We start from the raw sequence: 23992 nt of genomic DNA on the forward strand, positions 1-23992 counted from the left end.
CCTCATGCATACTTAAGTTATGAGACTGCAATCACTATGTCTTAAACTCACTTTAGTATGAGTACCCATAACCAAAAGTACTGGAGAACAAGATGAAAAAAACCTCATGTATCTTAAGATTACGATCTTAAAAAAATCCGGGGAACGTTATATACTCGTCTGAACCTCATTTAACTCTAGCTTTTGTCATCAACAGGTATTCTTAGTCATTACCTGCTTCTTAAGCCCTTTTTAGTTATTTTTTTTTTAAATAAAAATGTGCACTCCACACATTTATTTATGCTAACAAGACAGTCACAACAATAACTCAAGTTTTTCTTTTTCATATTAAGAATTAATGATTTGAAGTTACCCAAACAATAAAACAGATACTGCCACAGTGCACATTTATTAGACAAGCAAAATTTAGCTTTACATTTATAATACATTAACAAACATAAAATACTGATTTTATAACACCTTGCAAAAGAACTCAAATCCGAGCAATGCGCAAATCTAAAAATTTTGGGAGATCAAAATACGGAAAATTCTGTACAAATGTAATATAAAAATACGTTTCCATATGAAAGAACCTTCTGCTGGAGACTCAGTCCAGAACTGCATCTCCCATGTCTTTGTTGCTGCTCAAAAAATCCTGAGCAGCAGGACAAAACCCCAAGCACTTCCCCCCTCCCGCCCCCTAAAAACATCCCACCCTAGCAAGCCCTGCTTGGATCACCATCTGCTTTTCAGAAGCCAAGAGGAGACAGTAAGCATTACTATTAGGAGACAGCAAGTTATTATATTTGTTTCTAATTCATGCTGCGAATGTTGGGAAAGGTCAGAGGAACGGAGCAGGCAAGCACAGGAGAACCGCTCCAAAGACTTCTAGATAATAGAAGGCAGTGCCCAGGTTAGTGATATCCTAGGGTAGGCCAGTGATGGTTAACAGCGACGTACCAAAAAACTCTTTCAAGAAGAATGACAGTAACAGTTAGGAAGAGAATTTTCAACATGTATTTAGATGCCTGACATTAGGTTGCCTGAAAATAAGTAGGAGACTCATCAAGGACGCTCATCATCTTTGAGGCAGAATGCCCAGATCTCACTGATGCCCCCCCGCCTGATGTCTCTTCACAAATCTTTGATTCAACTATAGGACTAAAACACTCTTTTTCCTAGACGACAGCTGCCTGTGCAATATTCTTTTAAAAGCAACTCCCCGTTTAACTGTAGCCGGTTAGTGAACACAACATTAAGATGTTTTTAGCATGGTGAGTTTTTTGGGTTTTTTGAAGAGTGCTACATGCAGGTTAGCGAAACTATTCATTAGGCCATTCTGTAGTTACTTACCTATAACGTGTGCAGCGCAAAGAGTGACTGATTACACTAAAGCACTGGCAGCACCATGTGATTAAAGTGTTTACTTTTATGAAGTGGCTTCATACTTCTACATACAGTTTGACCTGCTTGTCTGATGGTTCACCTCTGTCTTCAAGCATACAGGTTTAAGTTTAACTTAGTACTAGTAAAATGACATTCAAGTGCAGTGTAATTACTGAATTCCTAGATTGCTTAAAGTAATCATCCCAGGCCAATTGCAGTAAGTGTGGAAATCAGAGTCACCCACGTCCTACTGCTTAATTTAAAAAAAAACAAACCCAAACAAACCACAGTAATTTCAGTCCTAAAGATTGCTAATTTCACTATAAACCAACTCTTTTAATCATCAGTTTTAAAATACTACAGGCAAGAATACTTCAAATCCACAAAGGAACATTATTTCCCCCTGTGTTCTGTCTCTGCTGGGCAAAGGGTTCATATGAATCACTGGACATTGACTTAAACTCTGAATACTGACCTAGATTTGAGTCTTAAATTCTGGATATAGAAGAATAGTTTTTAAACGTCACGTTCGTGTCCTTTAGCAACAACATTGCAAAAGAATAAATGAATTCTGGAAGATATTCCCAATTTTTCCTCACCAAGTGACTTCAAGGAAAATGTGTTGTAAAGCAAAGAACGTTGAGGACCTTCTTTAACAGGTGCAATTTTATATCTTTTGTTTTTAAGCTCTGCTTAATTTAAGGAAGAGAAGTCAGAATTTTAGTTTATCATGAATTAGCAGTGGAGAATACAAGTGAGCTTAGTCCTCATACTGTATATAATTCATGACCTCACACACAAAATACAGCTTTTAGTATTAACATATGTGACCACATTTCTAATGAATTTGGCTTAATCCACACAGCTTGTACAATGAAGCGCAGGAAGCTTAACCTTTGGTTTCTTTCTATATCAAAGAATTTCTGCAAAACAATTAATGTTTGCACACAAATTTTACACTGCAAGCGTTCCTTCCACGGTGAAGCAGACGTTAGAACTGGGCACTAATGTTTCCTCCCTCCCCTTCTTCACCAAATTACCAAGTGTATGCTGCCATTACTCTCCTCACAAATGGAAAGCTCGAGTCTTGTTCGTTGTTGTACACTGGATGACAGAAAAGCAAAGGGGACCAGCAAGAGGCAGAGAGACCTAACAGTGAAGGCAACAGATAGTTCTGTCAGACGAGTAATATCTTGGTAAGATTTGATAAAATGAGACGCACAGACCATAAAATAGCAAAGCAGCATTCAGCATGCCTTGGCTTCTTTGGCTTCTCTTCTCCAACAGAAGAGAATAATAGAACTGTTTTATGTCAACAAAATATGGCTGAAGATAGGCATAGCCTCTACAAACAAACACTGAGAATTTAGCATCTCTCCAAAATTTTGGCATTTTGCTCTGGAACATTGCTATATTTATTTTAGAGTGACTCTGCCTCCCTCTGCAGCATTACACCGAAGCAGTGAGCCTTTTGAATGGTCAGTTGTTTAGCTGCTGCTTTCGTTTGCAACTTGGTATTTGGATTTGGTTAAGAAGAGTGATGTCACACTGACTCAAATCAGCTTTTGCTTAGAAAAAAATTACATTTGTGGCTGATGTGCTAATGCTTTCTTGGTTGAGCTTCCTTTTTACGGTGAAAGGGGGATAAGAAAACAGCCTTTGAGTTTTTCTGATAAGGGGGAGATAGATAGATACGATACTCTTCAAGGAATTGTAGATGAGTAACACTGTACTTGCAGAGATAAAAGATTGCCAATGACAGATTATTTCAGCATCTCCAGAGCTTTTACATTCTGAAGTCTCCTAACGCAGCATGGAGCACAGTCAAACTGTGTATGCGTATGCCTTAATATTAGAAGCAAACAAGTCAAAAATCAATTGCTTCTGTGGCATAACCATTCAGAGATTTAGGTTGGTCTGTACCAGTTGCAGCATTTCTATAACACCACAACATGGGAAGAGCTGGTGCAGTCAGAGCTTTCCCAGTGTCAGTCCATCTTTGCAGAGAGCTTTGGATAGCTTGCTGAAGATATCCCACCTTGCCACCCCTTGACCAGCAAGGCTCTGCTAGCAGTGGACCAGACAGCAGACTTAGTCTTCTGTTTTCCTAATAACAGTATCTATCTCAGTCATTTCCTGTGAAGCTCTCAGTAGCCAACTGGTCACGAGATTTAAAAGCCACTCAAAGGCAATGAAAAGCGCCAAGTCAGCTTTCTTTCCCTTTGTCCCATTTCTTGTGTAGTACAGCTCAAGGGTGAGATTATGCATACCCATTAAAAAGACTCCTTGTGCACGGTCCTAATCTTGCTAGAACTGAATTTGAAATTAAATAAACAAAGATCAAGATTTTCCTGTCTAAAATTAATTCTGTTTAAGGGAACTCAGCCTGCACAGTGGCATTTTGTGTAATCTAGGTCAAGAGTTAAGGTTAACAACTAACATAAAATGCTTTCAAATTAAGTAAGGCATTTTTTATAATGATCTTCAGAACATTACTGGGGCTACAGTGTAATGCTGCAACATCCTATAAGAAGTCTAGACTGCAATCAGGTCAGCTAATAAAAATTTATGTGGTCCTTGTGCCCAAACCGCTACTGATGTCTAGGCTTGTTCAGGTACATGTGCATTAGCTGCAACAGTGACTGCAGTGTAAACTCACCCCAAACATCCTAAACATATGACCAAAACCAAAAAGGTCGTCTCTTACTCCAGCAATGCCAAATTCTCATCCCATATCCCTAGCAGTGCTGAGGACACCTAACTCAGAATTCATTTAGAGTTTGGGCCACTCTGGAATGGTCAGAATATTGGTTAATTCAATTTGAGACAAAGTAGAAGTCAGAGAAAACTAGAAATCAACAAAACTGCATGCAAAAGCTAATAAGGGAAGAAAAAAAATTGCTGGCGTTCAATAGCAGACACCTTGTATACACGTTTTACAAAGATGAAGTTATTAAGTGAAGGAAAAGATGGGAAAAGCGAGCAAAGTTATACTTGTGGATTAGTCAATCTCATATATAAATATAACGTTTAAAATCACTTCAAGTATTCCATCTGACAGCCAGGAAGAGGAACAATAAGAAACTGGAAAGTAGGTAAAAACTTTTCAGATTCCCCTACTTGGTGTGAAATTAATGTTAGTAGAGACAGAACGAGGAAACAGATTGCACTGACGACTCAAATCGCAATACCAAGTGAAGTAAAGAGTAGTCTTCAATCTTTGAGAGCCAGAAAACACTCAATGTTATGAGCAGACCAATAATGACAATCTGCTCATTTTACTATTAATTTAAATTAACACACATGGAAATCGATGAGAAATCTTAAATTCCATTCATGTTAAATTATGTATCAAATCAGCAAAGAACATTGCAAACTTTAATCATCACTTTTCCGCTACTTTCTGTCAACTTGGTATCAGGATCTAGGAAGCAAAGTAAGGCAAGCATAAGCTCAGAATCACTTTTATGTAGCAATGTTGTTTAACTGTGATACTATCCCAGACGGGAAAAAACCTACACAATACCTTTCCTTTTGAGTTTCAGACTTGCAAAGGAATTATCAGTTAGATGTGGTGACCTTCTTCCTACGTGAACATGAAAAATTTAAAAAACCTCTTTAGAGTAAAACTGCTTCCATCTGCTTCTAGAAGCTGTCCTTCAGTAGAAAGGATATCATCATTCCTCAGAGCTGAAGCAATTTGACTGTCAGAAGCGAACAAGCAAGCTATAGCAATCTCTTAAAATATTTCACATTCCTCTGTGGCTGGTTAAGCAAAGACTAAAGTAGTCTCAAAAATCCCTTATGTTAATTTGAATAAGCATTTGTTATTAAATTTCAGGCTTTTACCTTTTAAAAAATTGTTTCATATGTATCTTGCTTTGAATCAAACTTTGAAATAAATATTACACATGGAAAACACAATATTGAAGTCTGGAGTCCTATGCAGACAACACTGAAAGTGGCCAAGCCTGCTGGTATCATGCAGACCTCCAAAAGATGAATGAGATCAGAATGTAAAAAAACCAAAACCCAAACAACCAAACCCAAACTGAAAAACACACCGTGTCTCAAATGGAAATCTTATCTCTGTACTACAATATATAATTTTTTCTGGTCAATGGTATGTCTCCAGTTTCAGAGAAGTAACGATACAATAACCTGAAGCCAGGTATCCAAAAACTTCTTTACTTTGCCATAATACTGTAGACCTTTTACAATTAACTTAGTTCCTGCAGCTGGAACTCTATAACAGAAAGAATATTGGTGCTCTGAAATACTTTCATGTTCTTGTATAACAGAAATTGGTAGGAAACAACCAGTCCAGATTCAAAAGTTGTGGGGTTTTTTGGTTTATTTTTCCCTTCTTCAGTTTAAATATGCTGAGCATCTGACGTTTACTCTAAAAGTTGCCCACATTCTCTTTCATCAGTGGGTCTCTTCTTGCAGACCAGATGGCCTCTCAGGCTTCAAGAAGTATCTGCACTCCCAAAGAAAAAACAACAAAGAATTTGGTTGCATTTGCTTCACTGTTGATCACAGTCTGCAGGTTGGCTTTAGTCAGAACATTCTTCCTCTACCTCTTTTACCTTGCAAACTTCAGCTTCAGATTGCAAGGAGGACTGAGGAATGCAGCTGAATGTTCGAATGCTGTGTGGATCGACTGGTGGCACCAGTGTAAGCGACTCTACGCTTAGTGCATCCGTATTATCATCTGTTATTAATGATATTGTGGGCTGCTGTGCAGGAATCAGGCTAGGAGACAGGTTTGCTGTTTCTATGTCACTGGTTTTTACAGCGTTCTTGCTAGACTTTGAGACAGCTGAAAGAGTTTCATCAGTCAACATCGTCTGACCAGAAATGATCATCTGACCAGAAATGGTCATCTGAGGCTGCTCTGGAGCTGAAGCATCATCTAATAAAAGAAAACACCGAGAAACAATCAATATTCAACTTAGTATGTACATTAAGCCTAACAGTATACTATTTTTTATGAGTATTTAAGAATAATTGGGTAGAAAATGCAGTTCTGTGAAGCACTGTGCTTACACATTCACTGTTTATTAATTAGAAATAAAACAAAATATTATGAAGGCATAATATAAAATGCCAGCAGGAATCTGTTCAAATTAGGAAACAGAAAATTTTACACATTTAGTATTAGAATATGCAGCAGAAATATTCCTAGAGAGAGGAAATTGAGGGGAAGAATAAGAAAGCCTCTCCACTATTTAGTATAGACTAAAACAAATAACCACCCCATACCAGGAAGCTCTTTAGAAATAAAAAAAGAACCCCCATATAACTAGTTTTCCCAAGAGGTGGCTTGTTTCTTACAAAAATTTGGAAGTCGTTTTTTCATTTCATTCTCCAGATTCACATTTAAGTGACACCTCAACCACAGAAAGCAGAACTAGAGAAGAACAGGAAGGAGCATATTGTGCTTACTGTAACTGAAAGGTGCTGCAAAATAGGCCTGTTTTTATACGGGCTTGTGTTATACGATTTTTTTGTGCTCCTAAGCATGCAGCATACACCACAGATAAAATTGGGAATAAACATTACATACCACAGAAAACTGATATGCTACTACACCTTCCCACACAATGAAAAAAAAAAAAAAAACCAAACCAAACCATGAACAGCTATTTGTACTGTCCTTTCCCCCCCTTAAAATCCTAACTAACTATCAAATAAACTACTCATTTGGCTCAGATGGATAGTCAAGGGAGGGGATGAGGCAATACAACCTTATACGAGCTAGCATGCCCAGACAAGTCAGGTTTTTTTTTTTCTTTTCAGTCTAGAGTAATAGATGCCATTAAAGTAACAGGTATCCAGCTTCAAGACAGACCATTTTTAGAGCTCTTGTAAGAAACAGCATGTGTTCAAGTGTACAGGCATCTGCAGAAAAGTCTACAAGGCAATGTAGTGAATACAGAAGCTAAGAATTAGGTTCTGTTTTTAATACACAGTGACCCTAAAAATATTTCAGTTTCAATATGATTCCAATTAATCCTGTAAAAGAACAGAAAGCATGAACATAAGGCAAAAAAAAAAAAAAAAAAAAAAAAAAAAGAAAAAAAGAAGAAAAACAAAGCTGAGAATGGAATGGATATCAGTAAGGTGTCAGTGGGATAACAGTAAGATTATTGGTTTTTTACCTTCCTGGTAAGATAACCCCAAACAATGGTGTATTCTCACTTCAGAAACCCACTCAATTTTACTTTTTGCTGAATCGGTGGCTAAAGCTTCTCGCTTTAATAAAAATGAAATTTATAGATTGTGAAAAGTCTCCTTTTAAATAAAAGGGTCATCACTGCTTGTTTTTGAAAAATAAGGACAGATTCAAAGTAACTCTGCGGATTCTTTTTAGCTGTCAAGAAGCTTTAGTGAGAATATAGTGATTGATAACAGAGGAAGTGATGCAAGACTCGGATGGAAAATGAACTGCTAAAAACATTGAAATGAAGCCTCATTTCTCTGAATTCCAAGATAAATACTAATATTTAAGTATGCACAAAACAGTAAGTCTCTTTATGGTGATTTTACTTTCTGAATTTATAAAATCTTAAAAGAATATCAAATGTTCTTTGCCAAGGTTATTTTTTGTCTTAATTATAGTATGAATATTCACCAAAGTTCAGGATTCAGAAACCTGAGACATTCTAGTAAATAAAGCATTATCAATCAATAGCATTCTGCTCAGAAATGTTATATACAGCATATTTCTATTGCAGTTCTGCTATTTCACTTCTGATTCTGCAGTTCATTTCTTCAATCATTCTTCCCCCTCTCCCAACAAAATATTAATGTATTTTCTCAATACTTCCACTTACTGAAACCATGACAGACATACATATTCTTTTGTTATGCTGTATTGTCCCCAAATCCTTCCACATAGGATCTAAATTAATGCTAAAGTGACTTCCTTCTTAATGCCACAAAGAAAAAGAAAGTACTTGAAAAATGTCTTCACACACAAAAAACAACAACAACAACAAAAAAGGATCTGGAGTCCACAAGTCCAAATTTTCTATCCAAAAGTCTGGAAAAACATTCAGAAAAAAGATATCAAAAAATGTAAGCAGAACATACTCTGTCCAGTATTTTAGCTGCAGTATTTATAGAAAATAGAAAATTAGAGCTCTTCTATGCTTCCCTCCCGCTTTATTTACTATTGATAGAAGACTCTCCCCTCTGCTTTCAACATTTCATTAGCCACTGTCAGAGCTTCACTTCTATTACCGTATTTAAGGGTAGCAGTGACGGATTTCTGTAACCCAGCATGGCATTACTGCCAAAATGGCTCGGTATTTGCAAACTGCCACTAGCCCCTGCAGGGGCAGAAAGCAAACACCAGTAACCACAGGGGTGAGGGAGGGACAATTTTTAACATTGCCTAGAAAAGGTCAACTGCTCTCACTACTATTTTGCAATATATTATCCCTTCTGGACTAATACTTAACTAAAAATCTTACTCTTCAGTCACAGCTATAAACAACGGTTGTGAGAGCGGTACTTACAATTTGTGACTAAGCTCTCAAATCCACAGGCTACTTGAGGTGTAGACTTCGCCTGAAACTGCAACTATAAGCTTGTGCTAGGTAAGTTTTTAAGCATAATCATCATCTCCCATATCTTTTGGATACAAGGAGAAAGGAAAACAGCCCTAGACTACAGATGAAGGAAACTAAATAGATAATAGAACGCAGAGATCCTGCATCTGGGAATGAAGGTTTGGTATATACGGGGCGTTACAACGAAGTATCAGACCCCCCTCTTGATGTAAAAATTTTTCACATGTAACACCTCCCAGTTAATTGAATACATGGCTTCAGGACAGTAATTACTAATGAGAACATCTTTGAGGCTCAAAATTTCAAAACCTTTTGAGGTCATGCTCAATTCAGAGAAGGATCCAAGTAGATAAATATATATTTATGTATCATCTGAATTCTTAAAGTCTCTGAAACTGGAATAAACAATTGGCAAAAAGATTATTACAAGAATGTCTGTCTCTCAAATCCAGATAGGTACCAAGCTCTTGATTCAAGAGAGTTTCAAGGCACCCAGTATGTTTAAAGATTAAGTTCTCTACCCATTATCGGGAACTTCTGTCTATACTGCCCACAAAAATACTAAGTGGCTTTCAAAAGACCCCAAACTCCTAACACTTGGTTCCAGTTTGACTTTTGGATAGAAAGAGCAAAAATAATTGTCATTTTTACCTGAATAAAATCACCAGTCACTGAGATATGCTCTAAATATCTAAAAGTTATCATCTAATATGGGAAAACAGCATTTCTATTTATCTCTCCCTAACCCCCATGTATTTAAGCAAGAGTGTTCTGGCAAAAAATATAAGCCAGACCTGCAACAAAATCAGTTGTGAAAATCAGAGTGAAATCAGTTTCTTAAAACAGTTGTGATGTTAACATTTAGCTCTAACACCCCCCCCACACACACACAATTTAAGTACTAAACAAGGTTTGAAAACAGGGTGTCATTTTGCAAGTTTTTGGGTGTTATTAGCTCTCTCTGGTTGCAGTGGCTTCAGCAACCTTAGATATATTTCAGCACTTCTATAATGCTACCAAGATTATAATTACAGCAAAAAAATCCAAACCAAATCACTCAACTTCTGTTATAGTAGCTTATGTTAAGGATGATCATTAGGGAAAGAAGACAGAAAAGAACAGGAAAAGGAAAGAATGAATATCATCTACAGAGAAGTGTCCTAAGCTGTACAGCAACATACTATGAAAGGATGACAAAAAGATAAATAACAGGACATTAAGTGAAAAGCTGCAAAATAAATCTATAAAGATGAAAAAGGATGTTTATACAATATTAACAAAGTAAAATATCTTCATGCCATGACAGTAAAAAAAAAAAAAATTAATTATATACAAGTTAAAACAGGTTATATAAATAAGAAGGTAGTCTGAAGTGTATTTCCATCTTTTTTGCATCTGCTTCCCCTCCTCACCTCCTCAGGCAATTAAACAGTCCATAAAGCTATCTGCCTGAGTCTGATGATCATAGAAATATTAAGCTTGTGCCATCACAGTCCAAGGACAGTCTTATGCTGAACGCTTGTCCATTTTACCCGAGTTATAAATAGATTTCTTGCTGCTAGCCAAGTACCTGCATTACCGCCCATTCAGGAGCCTGTGCTTACTAAATTCCACTACAGCCATGGCTGCCCCTGTGCAAATGAAGACATAGCTGCTTTGAAGCTGGAGGCTCGATAGCAGAATTTCCATCTTTGGCAAGAGAGCCAAGAAACATGGGAGAAACTGCAGATAAGGCTCTCAGAAACAGCTAATTATTGCTTTACAATTCTCCCCCCAAAACCAACAGAGACAAATATTTATGATGCTTTCTTCAGCTTCCTACCTCACTGTCATTGCTGTCAGCATGGAAACCAAATATGTTCTCTTAACTGGTATGGGCTTGTGAAAGCTTATGGAGGAACCTGCCTGAATTGATATTGCGCGAGTTTCTGTTGCAGCTGCTGCTTGAAGACCTAAACCCAGTGTCCACCGTGACTGTCAGCCTCCGACAGACTAAACACCCGCCGACGTCCTTTCCTGCCAGACCTTACTAGAGGAAAACACAGCGATATATCATACGAAGGCTTTAACAATGAAACAAGGAAGGGAAACTGGAATGAAGACAAAGGATAAATGTTAGAGTAGCAACAAGAATAAGTGACAAGGACACATCCATAACTGCTGGTATCTTGAATACAATTTGACACCACATCAAGAGTCTTATAAGTTTAGGAAATACTTCTGAAGCTGGAAGTATTCATTCTTTACAGATAAGCGAGTTTAACTGAATTTAATTTTTGCTTACCTATCTGGAAACGTCCATAATACAGTTTGGGCTATGTCTGGCAATACCAACAGCACTTACACTGAGGAGGGACCGGCAGGCATTTATTTGCATTACAATCTACTCACATGCTTTAGATATCTTGAGAGAAGCTATTTATCACAAATTCTGGTGACAGAGAATTAATCTGATTTCCACTGGCCATAAATTATTATTAAGAGTTGCACCACCGTGCAGGTGACAATACTTCAGACCGTTCAGCCCTACTATGCTATGATGTGAAACTGAAGTATTAGATTTGATTTATAATAAAGCCGAATAGAGCGTTTTAAAAAGATAGCAGCAGTTCAGATGATGATGCTTGGTGCATAGAAAGTTTCTAGAAAAGAAACTTTCTAGAAACAAAAGCACTTCCTCGCCTAGTTAGAAAATTACTAGCATCATAGAACAGAAGAGCTCAAACCACATTTACATTACTGCTTGTAGAGGGAAGAGACAGGGATGGTTTCAGTAAGATGGCAGGCACTGCTCTTACAGCCTCTCCATGCTTGATTAATCATCCTCTCCTTGGAATATATAAATTTTATTTTACAGACTGGAATCCAATATGTTCTCTGCAACAAGGGACAGCTCTTTGTACTTATTTTAGACCTTTTACCATCAATATCTGTCAGAAGTGTGAAATACAGCATAAGTGGCATAGAAGATCAATGCCTTCTGAAGTCCTCAATATCCATTGCTCCAATGTAAACATTTTCTTAAGCACTGAAGCCAATTGCATTTTAAAGCTTAAGACAACTTAAAAAGTCATAAAATACAGCGCAGATGACATTACACATACATAAATCTGGAGCACTGCTAACTTACAGTAAGACAGCTTCTTTATCTTAATCCTTGGCATATATAAAAATAAGCACTTTAAAGCAGTGCATGGTTCCAGCAAGTGTAGCCAAGAAGAGACTGTATTCTAAGCTCAGAAGCTTGATGATTAAAATCTGCTTAACAAGAGAACATTTTTATCTTATGTATAGCAACACTTCAAACTGACACGTTAATTTAAAAAAATAAAATCATGTAAATACAAAGAAAAAACCAACCTGAAAGCAGCATTTGCAGAACCTGATACTGCTTTTTCTGTCTTGCTAGGGATTCTGCTTTCTTTAAGGGATGACTTCTGCTTTTTCAATTTTAAGGAACGGAGATCTTGTAAAGGGCTAAGCTTAATTCCCAACTACTGCAAATGGGAGAGCTGCTAGGCTTTAAAATATCTGTGTCATGAAGTACTGTGACAATTATTTGGTACAACAGTTGATAAACTCAGGAGTCATAAGAGTTTACAGTACTCACGACAAAGCAGTTAATGCAACTATTGTTCTCTTACAATGACTGAACCATGCACAGCAGTCCTATGATCGTCTGTAAGTTCAGTTAACTTCCCTCCTCACATTAAGATACTGTGTAGTTGTTTGACGCAGGCAGGAGCGATAGCAAGTAAAGTATTTTTACAAAACACCAAATTAAAACTACTTTTTTTTCCTGAGATACATCTTTGAAAGCTCTTTTACTGTTTAACCGTTAATAGATACTCTATCTTGTAACATTGTTTTCTCTCAACTAACAATTATGCAATTTGTCTTTATTTTGTTCTCATCCATCACTGTTTTATGTAAAAGTCGGCGTGTATGTTCCAAATCTTATTTCCTGAAACAACTCTGTGAAGATGACAAGTACCATCTCAAATATATCAAACTCTAACAGTTTAAATCTGGCAAGAGACAGTGGCTGAGGACACTATAATCACAAGTTTACAGTAGAAACAGCTGCCGTGGTTTAGGACGTTGCTCTTAAGGAAGGTAGTTGAGGTAGTTGCCTCGAAGTCCACATACGCATCTCCCCTTGATCTTGCCTGGCCGCCTTGCCTGAAGCTCCTGAGCAACCTAGCATGTTCTTCATGGGCAACAACCTGAGCAGCTGCCAGAACAAAGAGGGGAGCAGGGAAGGAGGGCCGGACAGAGAGCACACGTGTGTGTGCTCGCCTGAGCGTGTTGAAAATGGAATGGGGAACGAGAAGGGAAATTCAAGTGTGACAGATGGCGGCAGCATTCAAGTGCTACCTTGGGGCATAAACCAGATCTTGGTAACCGCCTGCTGTTCATCAGCTACTTGTTACTTCCTCCCTGAAGGAGCCACTTCACATCATGCAAGCCTCCTCTTCTGCTTCGCAGCAGAGTAAGGCAGTCCAGTTTCAATCGCCCTCAACAGGTTAAGGGAAAATCACATTGTTTTGCGTTGAAGTGGCTGAATACCAACAATTGTTTCCCTAACTCAGCTGAGCAGTCAGTAAGACCTCATGTAACACAGACAGCGGTCAAGACACTATCGCTCATTTTAGCAGTGTACTTCTGTTCATGCAAAAGCCCAGAGAACAGCTATCTGGACGTACCAAACGGATCTCTCTCACGGTCATGCGCCTGACAACAGTTTCCAGTACAGATCACAATTACATATAAATAGGGAGAATATTCCTGAGAACTTTCATTACAAATTTGCAGTAAACTGATCAAATCAGTTAACGCAGAAACTGTTCCCAGGAATAGACAATAGTATTGATCTGACACTGAGGATTAGCAAAGAGCGTCAAAGCAGCTCCCTGGGTTGGAGAAAACCCTCCCCACGCTCCAGGGATTTCGGAATCCTCTCTAGTCTCTACTGAGGACCCTGAGACACTGCCAGCCACTCCGCTATAGCTATTTAAAACATTACTTGTTTGTTATTGGCTGCAACTAACTACATTAGCAGTTTGGTTCAGACCAATAAAGCAGCTTTTGAATGCACGTTTACTGCTTTACTCTGATTTTAGGAACAGTTTCTCTGCATTAATGAGATTCTTTCACATGGAAACCAAACTATAAGATGTGCTGCAACTATGCACCAAATACACTTCAAATATTAATAGCAACGTATGTCTCGACTAATAATTAGTCCTTCAGACAATCACATCCATGGCAGGGATGCTTCGCCTTAAAGGTGAGAGTAAATATGGTCCACATCAAAATCCCTAAGCCACATGCAGATTAGACGCATGCACCTCAGTACCAACTGTTCATGGCCTATTGCACCAAATTACCTGCTCCTGCACATACAGGCACTGTCTGCCTCTGTTACTGCTCTCCGAGTAGAGTTAGCAGAGCAAAATCCAGGAGTTGAGCTCAAAAGCCATCCCGGCCGCAGGTTAATGAAAGCTGCTGACTTGGGACTCAAGGCGCTGACGCAGATTGTCACGTTCACTTCCACTGACTTTGCTAAAGGTTACTCTGCTCATAGTGGTGGGGCACAGAATTGTATCCTCACAACTGGATTTGCTAAAGCATCGACACCAGTAAGCTGGTATCCTGGGCAAAAAACCCAAACCCACCCAAAGACTGTTCCTGCATGACACGTGGCATTTTGAACATACTTTATGATTAAGCCACAATGAACGCCATACTAACCGCGGGCAGTTCATGCAGCCTAACTGGTAAACTGCAGACTGAAACCAGGCACTTAAAAAAACCTTTCCCCTGTTTTTTTTTTGGTTTGTTTTTGTGTTAGTTTTTTTTGGGGGCGGGGTGGGGTTTTTTTTTTTTTGTTTGGTTTTTTTTTTTTTTTTTTTTTTTTTTTAAAAAAACCAATGAGCAGCCTCCTGTCATCAGGCTTTTTAAATTGCAGGAAAAATACACGGAATTTTATGTTATACAAGTGCCAACACACAGTGTAAGTAGATTTTAATTTTGTTAACTACAGTCTATGATTCTTCTTCAATAAGGCACTATCTTTTTATGCTAGATGAGGAATTGTGTGCTCTCGATCTACTCGGTTCTTCACAGAAGTCAGATTATATGCACTTGAAAGACCTCAGTTTGAAACACGTAGTATAGCCTTGCTTGGTATTTCTGTGAACTAGCATGTTGCTTACAGCAACAAAAATAATTTAGGTTTTTTATTTTCATTTCCTTTACCACAGTTTTCTCTTAGCCATTATTGCCAAGAACTTGTAGTTGCATTTCACTTCCTGGTCACAGAGGATTCAAATAGAGCAAAGGACATTGTAGATGAGCGTTTTTACACTGCTAAGGAGAAACATGCAGTCAAACAAATGTTTTCTTGTAGTGCCAATCTGTACCGGGACTTTTGACAAATGATACCACTCCTCTGTGTAATCACCATGTAGTATCTAGGCCATCAAGAGACTGGATAACAGCAATCACTTACCAACAGAGAAAATAAAATGAGGTCCTTCCAAAGTTTTGAATAGATTGCATACAAAAAAATGTTCCAAATTTTATTCCGGAATTACATATATTGCAGGAATATTTTACTATATGTTAGTCTCTCACAGTAATAGATGCTTTTTATCTAGAGTCTAGGTGCTAGAATGCTTTACATGTTGTTCATAAACTTCATAAGCAGCTTTTGCTTACCCTTTCCAGCAATATTTCTTGCAGGGATAGTCACTTTGGACATATAATGTACATTGATCTCCTTGACACTGCTCAGTGAAACCTACAAAACACTAAATGCCTAACAAAGATTGCATCATTTCCTTCAAAAAAGTTTACATCTACATGAGGCTTCCAAATAAAGGCAAAACGGTATGTCTTAGAAGGGGGAACCAGAACAACCATTTGAAGGAGTGATCAACATTGGAAGTGACTGTTAAAATGAGGGGGCTGTTTGAAAAGGGCTTGAGAATCAAGTTACCTCTAGTGTTTTGTAACCAAAACGAGGTAGAGTAGGTCAGTTCTAGCATGAAAGCATTTCAGTAGGCACCCTTCAGGATTTACTTCTTGTTTAGTCTCCAGCTTGGGGCTTTACCTCACACATAATTCGCACTCAGAACAAACACTATTACAAGATTCTCTACAAATGCTACACAAAAAAAGAGGAATGAAGGCATTCTAATGCAACAAGAAGCCCTGGTATAAACATACCCACTAAATACGCTGACCAACACAAACACATTTGTGCAAGTTACACTGTCAGTCTATTTATACGGCAGCTTCTTCTGAGCCAATGAAACAGCCTCCTGAAATGCAGCGGTGTTCAGCCAGAAGACTGTTATTGCAAAAGCTTTACAATATTAGCCTCCTAAATAACTATTTTCAAATATTTCATATTTGGCCCATTGTTACAAATTAACATGAGTATCAGATAAACATACAAAAGCAAATGTCACCCAGTTCAAAAAAGATGCTTCATGTGGAGATCAACTTATCCACTATGATGAAAGGCTAACAGTTTACATTATAAATTTATGCAAAGCAATACTTCAGTTTAAAAAAAAACCCCACCAAAACAACACCGTTTTAAATTGTATGTGCTAGGAGACAAGTCAGACAAGCAGGACATTATTTCACCAGTACTTAAAATCACTGCGGAAAGATGCCAAGTATTTATTAGAGTTCCAGAAAGTTGAAGAGATCATTAAAATTTGCACCACAATTTACTTTAACTGGCTTAGTTGCCTGACTGAGTGATCTAAAAACAAAGCCCTACTGTTTTTAATCAATAACATAGTAACTTAATTTTACGATAAACTACTCTACGTCCCTTAGTGCCTAGGCTGAAAATCGTGATTTAATACCTGATGGGCTCTGTGCCGCAGAAGGAGTGGATGTTGAGCTTGCAGTCACTGAATCACAGCGCCCTGTACTTCCACTGCCACTGGAAGGTGACGGTGATGAGAGTGGTGATGGATTGTGCTGATTTATACACTGGGCTACAGCAAAGCCTGCAAAACAGGACAATGGAGTTTACCAATTAATAATTAGCTCAAAAGAGTTAACCTACGTGAATAAATCCAGAAAGGGTAAGAGCAAATATTGCATCAAAGTGGTGCTAATTTCGTGTAGTGACCCAGAGGATGCACTCCCTCCCACCTTCATCTCGGAAGCCTGAAAATCTGAATGCATCTTACTGAAAACATACTGCAAACGCTGATCAACGAACAAGAAAGTAGAGGTTAAGGGATTAAAAACATGTGAAAATTTAGAGCTTGCACAAACGGTCAAAACATGTCAAAACTCTTCCGTTTTTGATATATTCAATAAATTGATGGGTCACAGACCTTAACGTGATAAGGAAAATGGTTAAGTCAAAAGTGAACAATAAAACCTCTCCGACAAAAGGCCTGCACTACGTTTTTTATTGCAGAGATAACAACTTCAGAAAATTTTAATCTCTCAAATCGAATGCTCATCTTGGATTTAATTCACCTTCTCACAAGTCAAACTTTTGCCAGTCTGAAGTCTGGAAAGGTCTCTACAGTGTCTGACAGCACTTTTTAAATAAGTCTTCATCTGGCTTTCAGACTAATATTTCCTCAAATTCTTTACATTCTAGCATCCTCTTCTTTCCTAACATAATCTTGCATTCATTCCTTTCTCCTTCCTCTGCAACCCCCTGCTTCAGTCTTTGACATGCCTCAAAAAAAAAAAAAAAAAAAAAATAAAAAAATCTTCATTTTACTTCCTTCCCTCCTCACATAAAATGACTCGTGCACCTCCTCTTTCAAGATGCAATTTCAGAAAGTATTGAGGACCTGCAGCAGAGGGACGTCCATTGGAAGTATGCAATTTGGGAAAGGAGCGCAAGGAAGGAATTCAAAGCCCTGGTTCCTCAAACCCAACGTGTCAGAACTGAATAGCCTGAGAATGAGGTACTTCGCAATATTTAATTTCACTGATTTAGTCAAGATGAGAAGCCATGAGTACACGATATCTACATCATGCATTCACTGCATGAGACTACACTGAATCAGAAAGTAAACAATAGTTATTCCATGTATGTCATGCAAAACCTTTTGTGCAGAAGCATGCTACGAGCCAAAAGACAACTAAAATTTATCCTTTAGATTACTGGTGAATGTGTTATGTTGCCATTCAGTCATATCCTACTAAAATAAGTGCCCACAAAGGTGTCTCCAGTAAGTCCAGCAGCACTGCAAACACATGCTGAACATTTAACAGAAGTAAACAATTAGTAAATTTTTCTTTTACGGATGAGAATGATTATGTGGTAACTTCGTACAAAGCAGATACTACATTAAAAACTTATTTGACGTAACTAGCTTGTATTTATGAGCACCCTTATTTTTTATATTACCTTATGGCAATGTGTCTGGTTGACACGATTCACTTGTGACAATTTCAAATTAAATTTAACATCAAATTTCAGACATTTGCAGATTATAAATGCCGAAGGTATACGTTTCACCATTATTTCACCTCAACATACAAAGACACACAAGAGTGTCTTTGGAAGAGTCAGAACCCTTCACAACATCAGTCCTGTACGAATGTAGTTTGTGTTTGAGAAGCGAAGCTGGAATATGGAGCAAAAGAAACAAAACCAAAAAAAACCACTTGGTGTTTCAAAAGCATGTTACTTTAACAAAGTTTTTTTTGTTTTTCTTAAGTAGTCATGCTGTATTATATCTGACAAATACATTTTTGTTTGTTGCTTAAAACATCTTGTGTTTTCCAGCGATTGTTAAGACTTTCTTAAAGCTTATATTTTCATTTAACAACAAAATGAGGTTATCACTGCTGGGACAAAAGCAAGTAAGCATACTCTGGCTGTCAGCAGACTTCGGATCAAGAAAGTCAGAGCACTTAACTCCTGCATCAACCCTCTGCCAGATTAACAGAAAAAAGTTGTTCTGTGACACTATAAAAGGTCCAGGCTTGACAACAAGTTCTGAAAAACTTCAGAGATTATTTTCACACACTCTGTTGATCCCCCTATGTTGAAGACCCCCGCTTTGGGATGACCTGCTAACTCATTTGTGATTAGTCTGTTTGAACCAGTCAGGATATCTCCTGTGAGATTAAAACCAGTAAGTTGCCCTTTACTGTATCCTTCAATCAGCAGTTGGTTTCCCCCTTTGCTCTGATTTTTCAGCTGAATTTTTAACTTAAGAGTTTTCATAGCTTTGTTGTTATAAAGTAAATTATTTGATCTTGAACCTCATCAGTATTATAAAAATTCTGAAGAATCAAAACGTTACAGGTCTAGCATCTACTAGCAGAGTAGCATTCTACCATTGCAATGCTATGGAATTACCTGCTAGAATTCACAACATGCTCTGAAAGAAAAGTTCATGAACTGCCTTCCCCACACAAGCCCGGTGAAAACAGCTACTGCTGCATTGTTCATACTTCCTTGATTTCTTACTTTCCTTAGAAGATTACACCCTTCTTGTGGTTCTCAGCAACGTTCCTCACAATGACATGCCTATAGCAATTCCTCGATTTTATTAGTAAGGCTTTCCTTTGGCAGACATTCCTCCTAGTGCTTGGAAGCTTTTAGTCATCTCTCCGGTTTTTGATAGCAAGCAGCTTTTCAGAAGTTGAAGCACTTCTTACAGCAAAAGAAGTATCTTCAATATGGGCTGTACGTCAGGGGATGCACACAACTCAGCTGCTTCTACAGCCCTCCTCACTCTCCCATGAGAAAGTATTAATGCAAACATTGACTTTTTATTGTCAGTCCCCTGAATTATTGAAAGTAGCCACGACATGCACTATGAAACACCTAATAATATACTACTTATTCCCTTCACTGCATAGTGAACACTGAAAAGGAAAGTATCTGACAATCAGGTATGAAAGAAAGCAAATGCACCACACAATTCTTTGTTCTTTTATATGGGGAATCTCCCATGGCACTGGCTGGATGATTCACTCATTACAGAGAATCTCTTACATGGGGAATTTGCTGGTGCCATGCAGCAGGCAGCTAGTCAAAACTCACTTTAAATGGGCTTGTTACAAGAAGCCTATGAAAGCTTTAAAACACAGACATGACAAGTCAGGAAAATGCTGTTAGCAGCAACACACACTGACAGGTTGTGTTACAAGGAAAAGAAACAGAATGGGTGAAGAAAGGAAGACACAGAAAAAAGCTAACAAACATCAGTCCTGTTAATAACCTGACTTCACCTGCGGTCCCACCTCTTACCCTCTCCCTCCCATGGTCATACTCGAGAACTAGACTCAAACCACTTGCAGAAACAAAATGCTATCTGAATTGCGGTAGTACTTGCATCACAGTTTGAGATGGGGGAATGCCACTTTTACCAAGCTTTTCTCTTATTTTAAGTTACAATTCATTACGTCCAAGATGAACACCACTTCAAAGAATTAAATAACCACCATCGCATGAGACATCTATTTTAGTTAAAAACAAAACAGTTTGCTAAGCAGCTAATTATTCCATAAATGTAAATAAACCCATGTATTTTATTTCAGAAACCAAACTGATTGATCTTCTACAATCATTTAGATAAGTTAAACTGAGATTACACACAGTGACGCCTGATAGTCTGCAAAAAGTTAACCACAAACTAGACTACCTCAAACGTGAAAGACATCTAGAGCACTCAGGGCCACTGATACATATATAGCAAATGTGCATTAGGTTTCTCATACATACTTCATATTTTGAAATACCAGTTAGGATGGGAAACAAGGAATAATCAATGGACTTGTGACCACAGAAGTGAGGCAAAGCCATCTGTTAAGGTGAATGAAACTTGGTTTTGGAACAGTTACTAAAGCCATTGGTATAGAAGTGCTTACATCAATGTATTTTGTTTCCCTTGCAGCGCTGGAAGAAGTTGTACCCATCCAAGGCATTCTATACCCACAAAAGGTTTGCACTTCAAGGGAGGAGAAATCTTCCATCCTCACCAAAATAGTAGAAAAAGTGAACAAGGTCTGCTGTGACCATCATAGGAAAAGCTGGCCTGATCCAGCAGGATTGCCTGCCTAAAGGTTCTGCAGAACAGCGCTCATGGATTCATGTCCTTACACTGAAGCACTTGCTCGCAAATGATGTTAACGTATTTCCTCTCCCCATACAACTGCAGAGGAAGGATTTCAAGTGTGCTGCAGGAAGGTGATTTAGACGGGAGGGAAAGGTAAGTCTAAATCATTCAAAATACCGTAACTGGGAAACTACTGATGGAGAACAAATATTCTAACCAGGAAACTCCTTCAGGAAATATCTCCAAAGAAAAGGCAAGCAGAATTAATCATGGCTATGGGAAGTAAAATAACACTCAAAAGGTTCTACCGGTGCCTTTGTTACTACTTTATGACTCTCAAGTTGTGACAGAGGTTAGTTACCAACACAAATATTTCCTTTCCACTAGTCATGATTCTGCTTCAACATAACTTTCTATGTAGTCAGAGTCAGGAAGGTATTACTGTAAAGATGTACCTTCCCAGTTCCTTGTAGATCTTATTTCCATAATGACAATGTTTCATAAGGCTGTGTTTCTTTAATAAAATATGTATCAACACTTATCCTTTTGCCATGTTTTACATAACAGCAGCAGAATTTCATGCCAAAATTTCATGCCAAAACCTGAAATAGCTTCTTAGCTTTTCTTTAAAGGAACTTTTTCTTAAGCAATTAATGCAACCCTTTCTCCTAAATTGGAGAAAACTTTCCTACTGTCTTATAAATGATTTCATGTGAAAGATGGTCTGAACTCTAAGATGTCCTAAGAATAAAATCTGAAGGTGAGGAGAAGGGGAAGGGGGGGTGGCGGCAAGACAAAATACCAACCAACCAACAACACCTGAGAAGTAGAAATAAAACCTTGGCCAAGAAAGCAGAAACTGTTTTCTCATTGTAAACCATGTCTTCATTACCCCAATGTCTTTTTTTTGTATTCCGATTTCTTTCTATTCTGTTATTCTAAGTATAGTTATCTCACAAAAAATTCTCATGCCTTTCCATGTGTTGGTCCCTAGTCAAATCAAGGCAATGCTGAACTTGAGCTTTTTTGCAAGTATGAATGAGAAAAACCCCTTACACGCCTGAAAATTTTTTCCTTCACTAGGTATTTTGCATCTTTGCAAAGTGCTAGTCTGCCTCAGAAAACCTAAAGCACTTGTAAAAAATTTCAACTTGTAGAGATTGTTTACATTTAAGAAACTCCATTACAACCTCATAAAACTGAAGAATAAGTGTTTTAATGGGAAAAATGTTTTTGCTGCCAACAAAAAACACGTACTAAACATATCAGTCACTTGGACCTCTGTTGCCAGTAACTGCTGCAACTTCAACCAGCATTAAAAAAAATGGATTAACTGACATTTTTAGTCTCCGCACTTGCCATGTAATGCCAATATATGATGACTGTAGCTTTATTCACAATTCTTCTCATCAATTTAGTATACTTAACAGACTAGTTTCAAGTCCAGTGATCAGGGGACTTAATTCTTTGCCATGGCTGATACTCTTTGATGTGCCTGGCCAGCACATCCTCATTATGAGTGATACTTTGTTAAGACAGCATTTATTTTGGCTGTCCTGTAACGCACAAAGGAACTCTAATACTAAAGCATGCCACAATTTCTTCCATCGACCAGAGAAGTCCTTTCTACAAGTTGAAAGAAATTAGAATAGTTGCTGTAGTTCTGCTGGCATGGAGAGAGCTAAAGCATATGTCAGCACTAAAACACAAGACTTGAGAATTCTCCATCTCAGAATGTGCTACTTTGAGGTGCTGGTTTTTTACTGAAAATAATCCTTGTAAATAGTAAACTTCCCAAATGGTAACAGTCAAAGATTGTTTGCAAATCTGTTTCTTATTAAAAGAAAAAAAAAAAAAAAATCTAACTAGCAGTCCTGCATATTTAACTCCGTTACAACGGTATCTTTCCTTCCTTGCACATAAGCAGTAATTCCTATTACAGAAATCAAGTTAGCTGTATCTTGTGTAATATTAGTGCTGTCAAACAGTCTTAATTAGGCACTTCTGCTTCAATACCTCTGCACAGAAACGATTTAGCTCTACACCATTCTGATGATGACAGGAAAATTAGTATCTAGTTCATACCCCACAATTCCGATGACCAGGCAATATAAATACGCACAAAAAAAGGCAGCAGAGTTGGGTCTTTAAAAGCAGCAGCCATAACTAAATATCAAACTCGGAATGGTTCAAAGAATATTAATTAGAAAAAACAGAGATGATAAACTGAGTTAGCAGCTGTCCTCCATTATTCTTGCATAGAACAAATGAATTAAAAAAATACTTTAAATATACATACAGGCTATAAAAGCAACTGTATCCTAGAATTATGGAGCATGGGACACTTCAACCATCTCACACTGGAAGTAAATTAGTACTACTAAAGTAAACTATCCCAATCTGATGTTCCTACGGTAGCTGTGGCTGATGATGAACATGAAAGGGTTGATCAGAGTCCCATAGTACAGTTCCAAAATAACTTGTATATGACATTCAAATGTGCTGAGCAATCTAACCTCATACAATCAGTAGCAAGTGCAGATGCTCATCAGCTGTGAATGCCCAGCCCTTCATTAGTACTTTGATCAAAAGGATCTGTTTTCTTACTGTGGATGGAGAAGGTAATTCAATTACAAAAGGTTATATACATTTTAAGAAATTGATCATATTATTCATTAAAATTATTTTATGCCCACCTATGGTGACCTGCTAAAGAAGGGCACATAATTTTTTAGAGTGAATAATATTTGACAAAACTAAAATAAATTTTCTTCACATAAATCTGAACCATCTCAAACACTGCTTATCAGGCTTTGTTTAAAGTTTTCCTATTCCCAAGAATTGACGCAAACTTTACACAGAATTCTCGCCTCCATTTTCTTTTTCATTTAAAGGGTTACAAAGCTATAAAAGACCATTTTTTTCCTTCAGATTTTAAAATTAAGATGGCTATACTTTGCTTGCAGTGGCTAATAT

The 23992-nt window shown here is 37.7% G+C and overlaps 1 protein-coding gene across 3 annotated transcripts in view; it reads right to left on the minus strand.

Moving 5' to 3' along the window:
- Positions 1 to 695: 695 nt before the first annotated feature.
- The window catches only part of CLEC16A (C-type lectin domain containing 16A), an 88758-nt gene continuing 65461 nt past the window's right edge, over positions 696 to 23992 (minus strand). For 2 of the 3 annotated variants that reach the window (XM_082314583.1, XM_082314582.1), the window contains 2 exons: positions 16832 to 16978; positions 696 to 6280 (listed from right to left, as the gene is read on the minus strand). In XM_082314583.1, the coding sequence (XP_082170709.1) occupies positions 5922 to 6280; positions 16832 to 16978 (506 nt within the window). In that variant the 3' untranslated portion in view covers positions 696 to 5921. Of the gene's footprint in view, positions 6281 to 10850; positions 10971 to 16831; positions 16979 to 23992 lie in introns of all 3 variants that reach the window. The other variant, XM_082314584.1, reaches the window with a different exon arrangement.

This window comes from Platalea leucorodia (genome assembly GCF_965183815.1).
Source record: "Platalea leucorodia genome assembly, chromosome: 5".
Lineage (NCBI taxonomy): Eukaryota > Metazoa > Chordata > Aves > Pelecaniformes > Threskiornithidae > Platalea > Platalea leucorodia.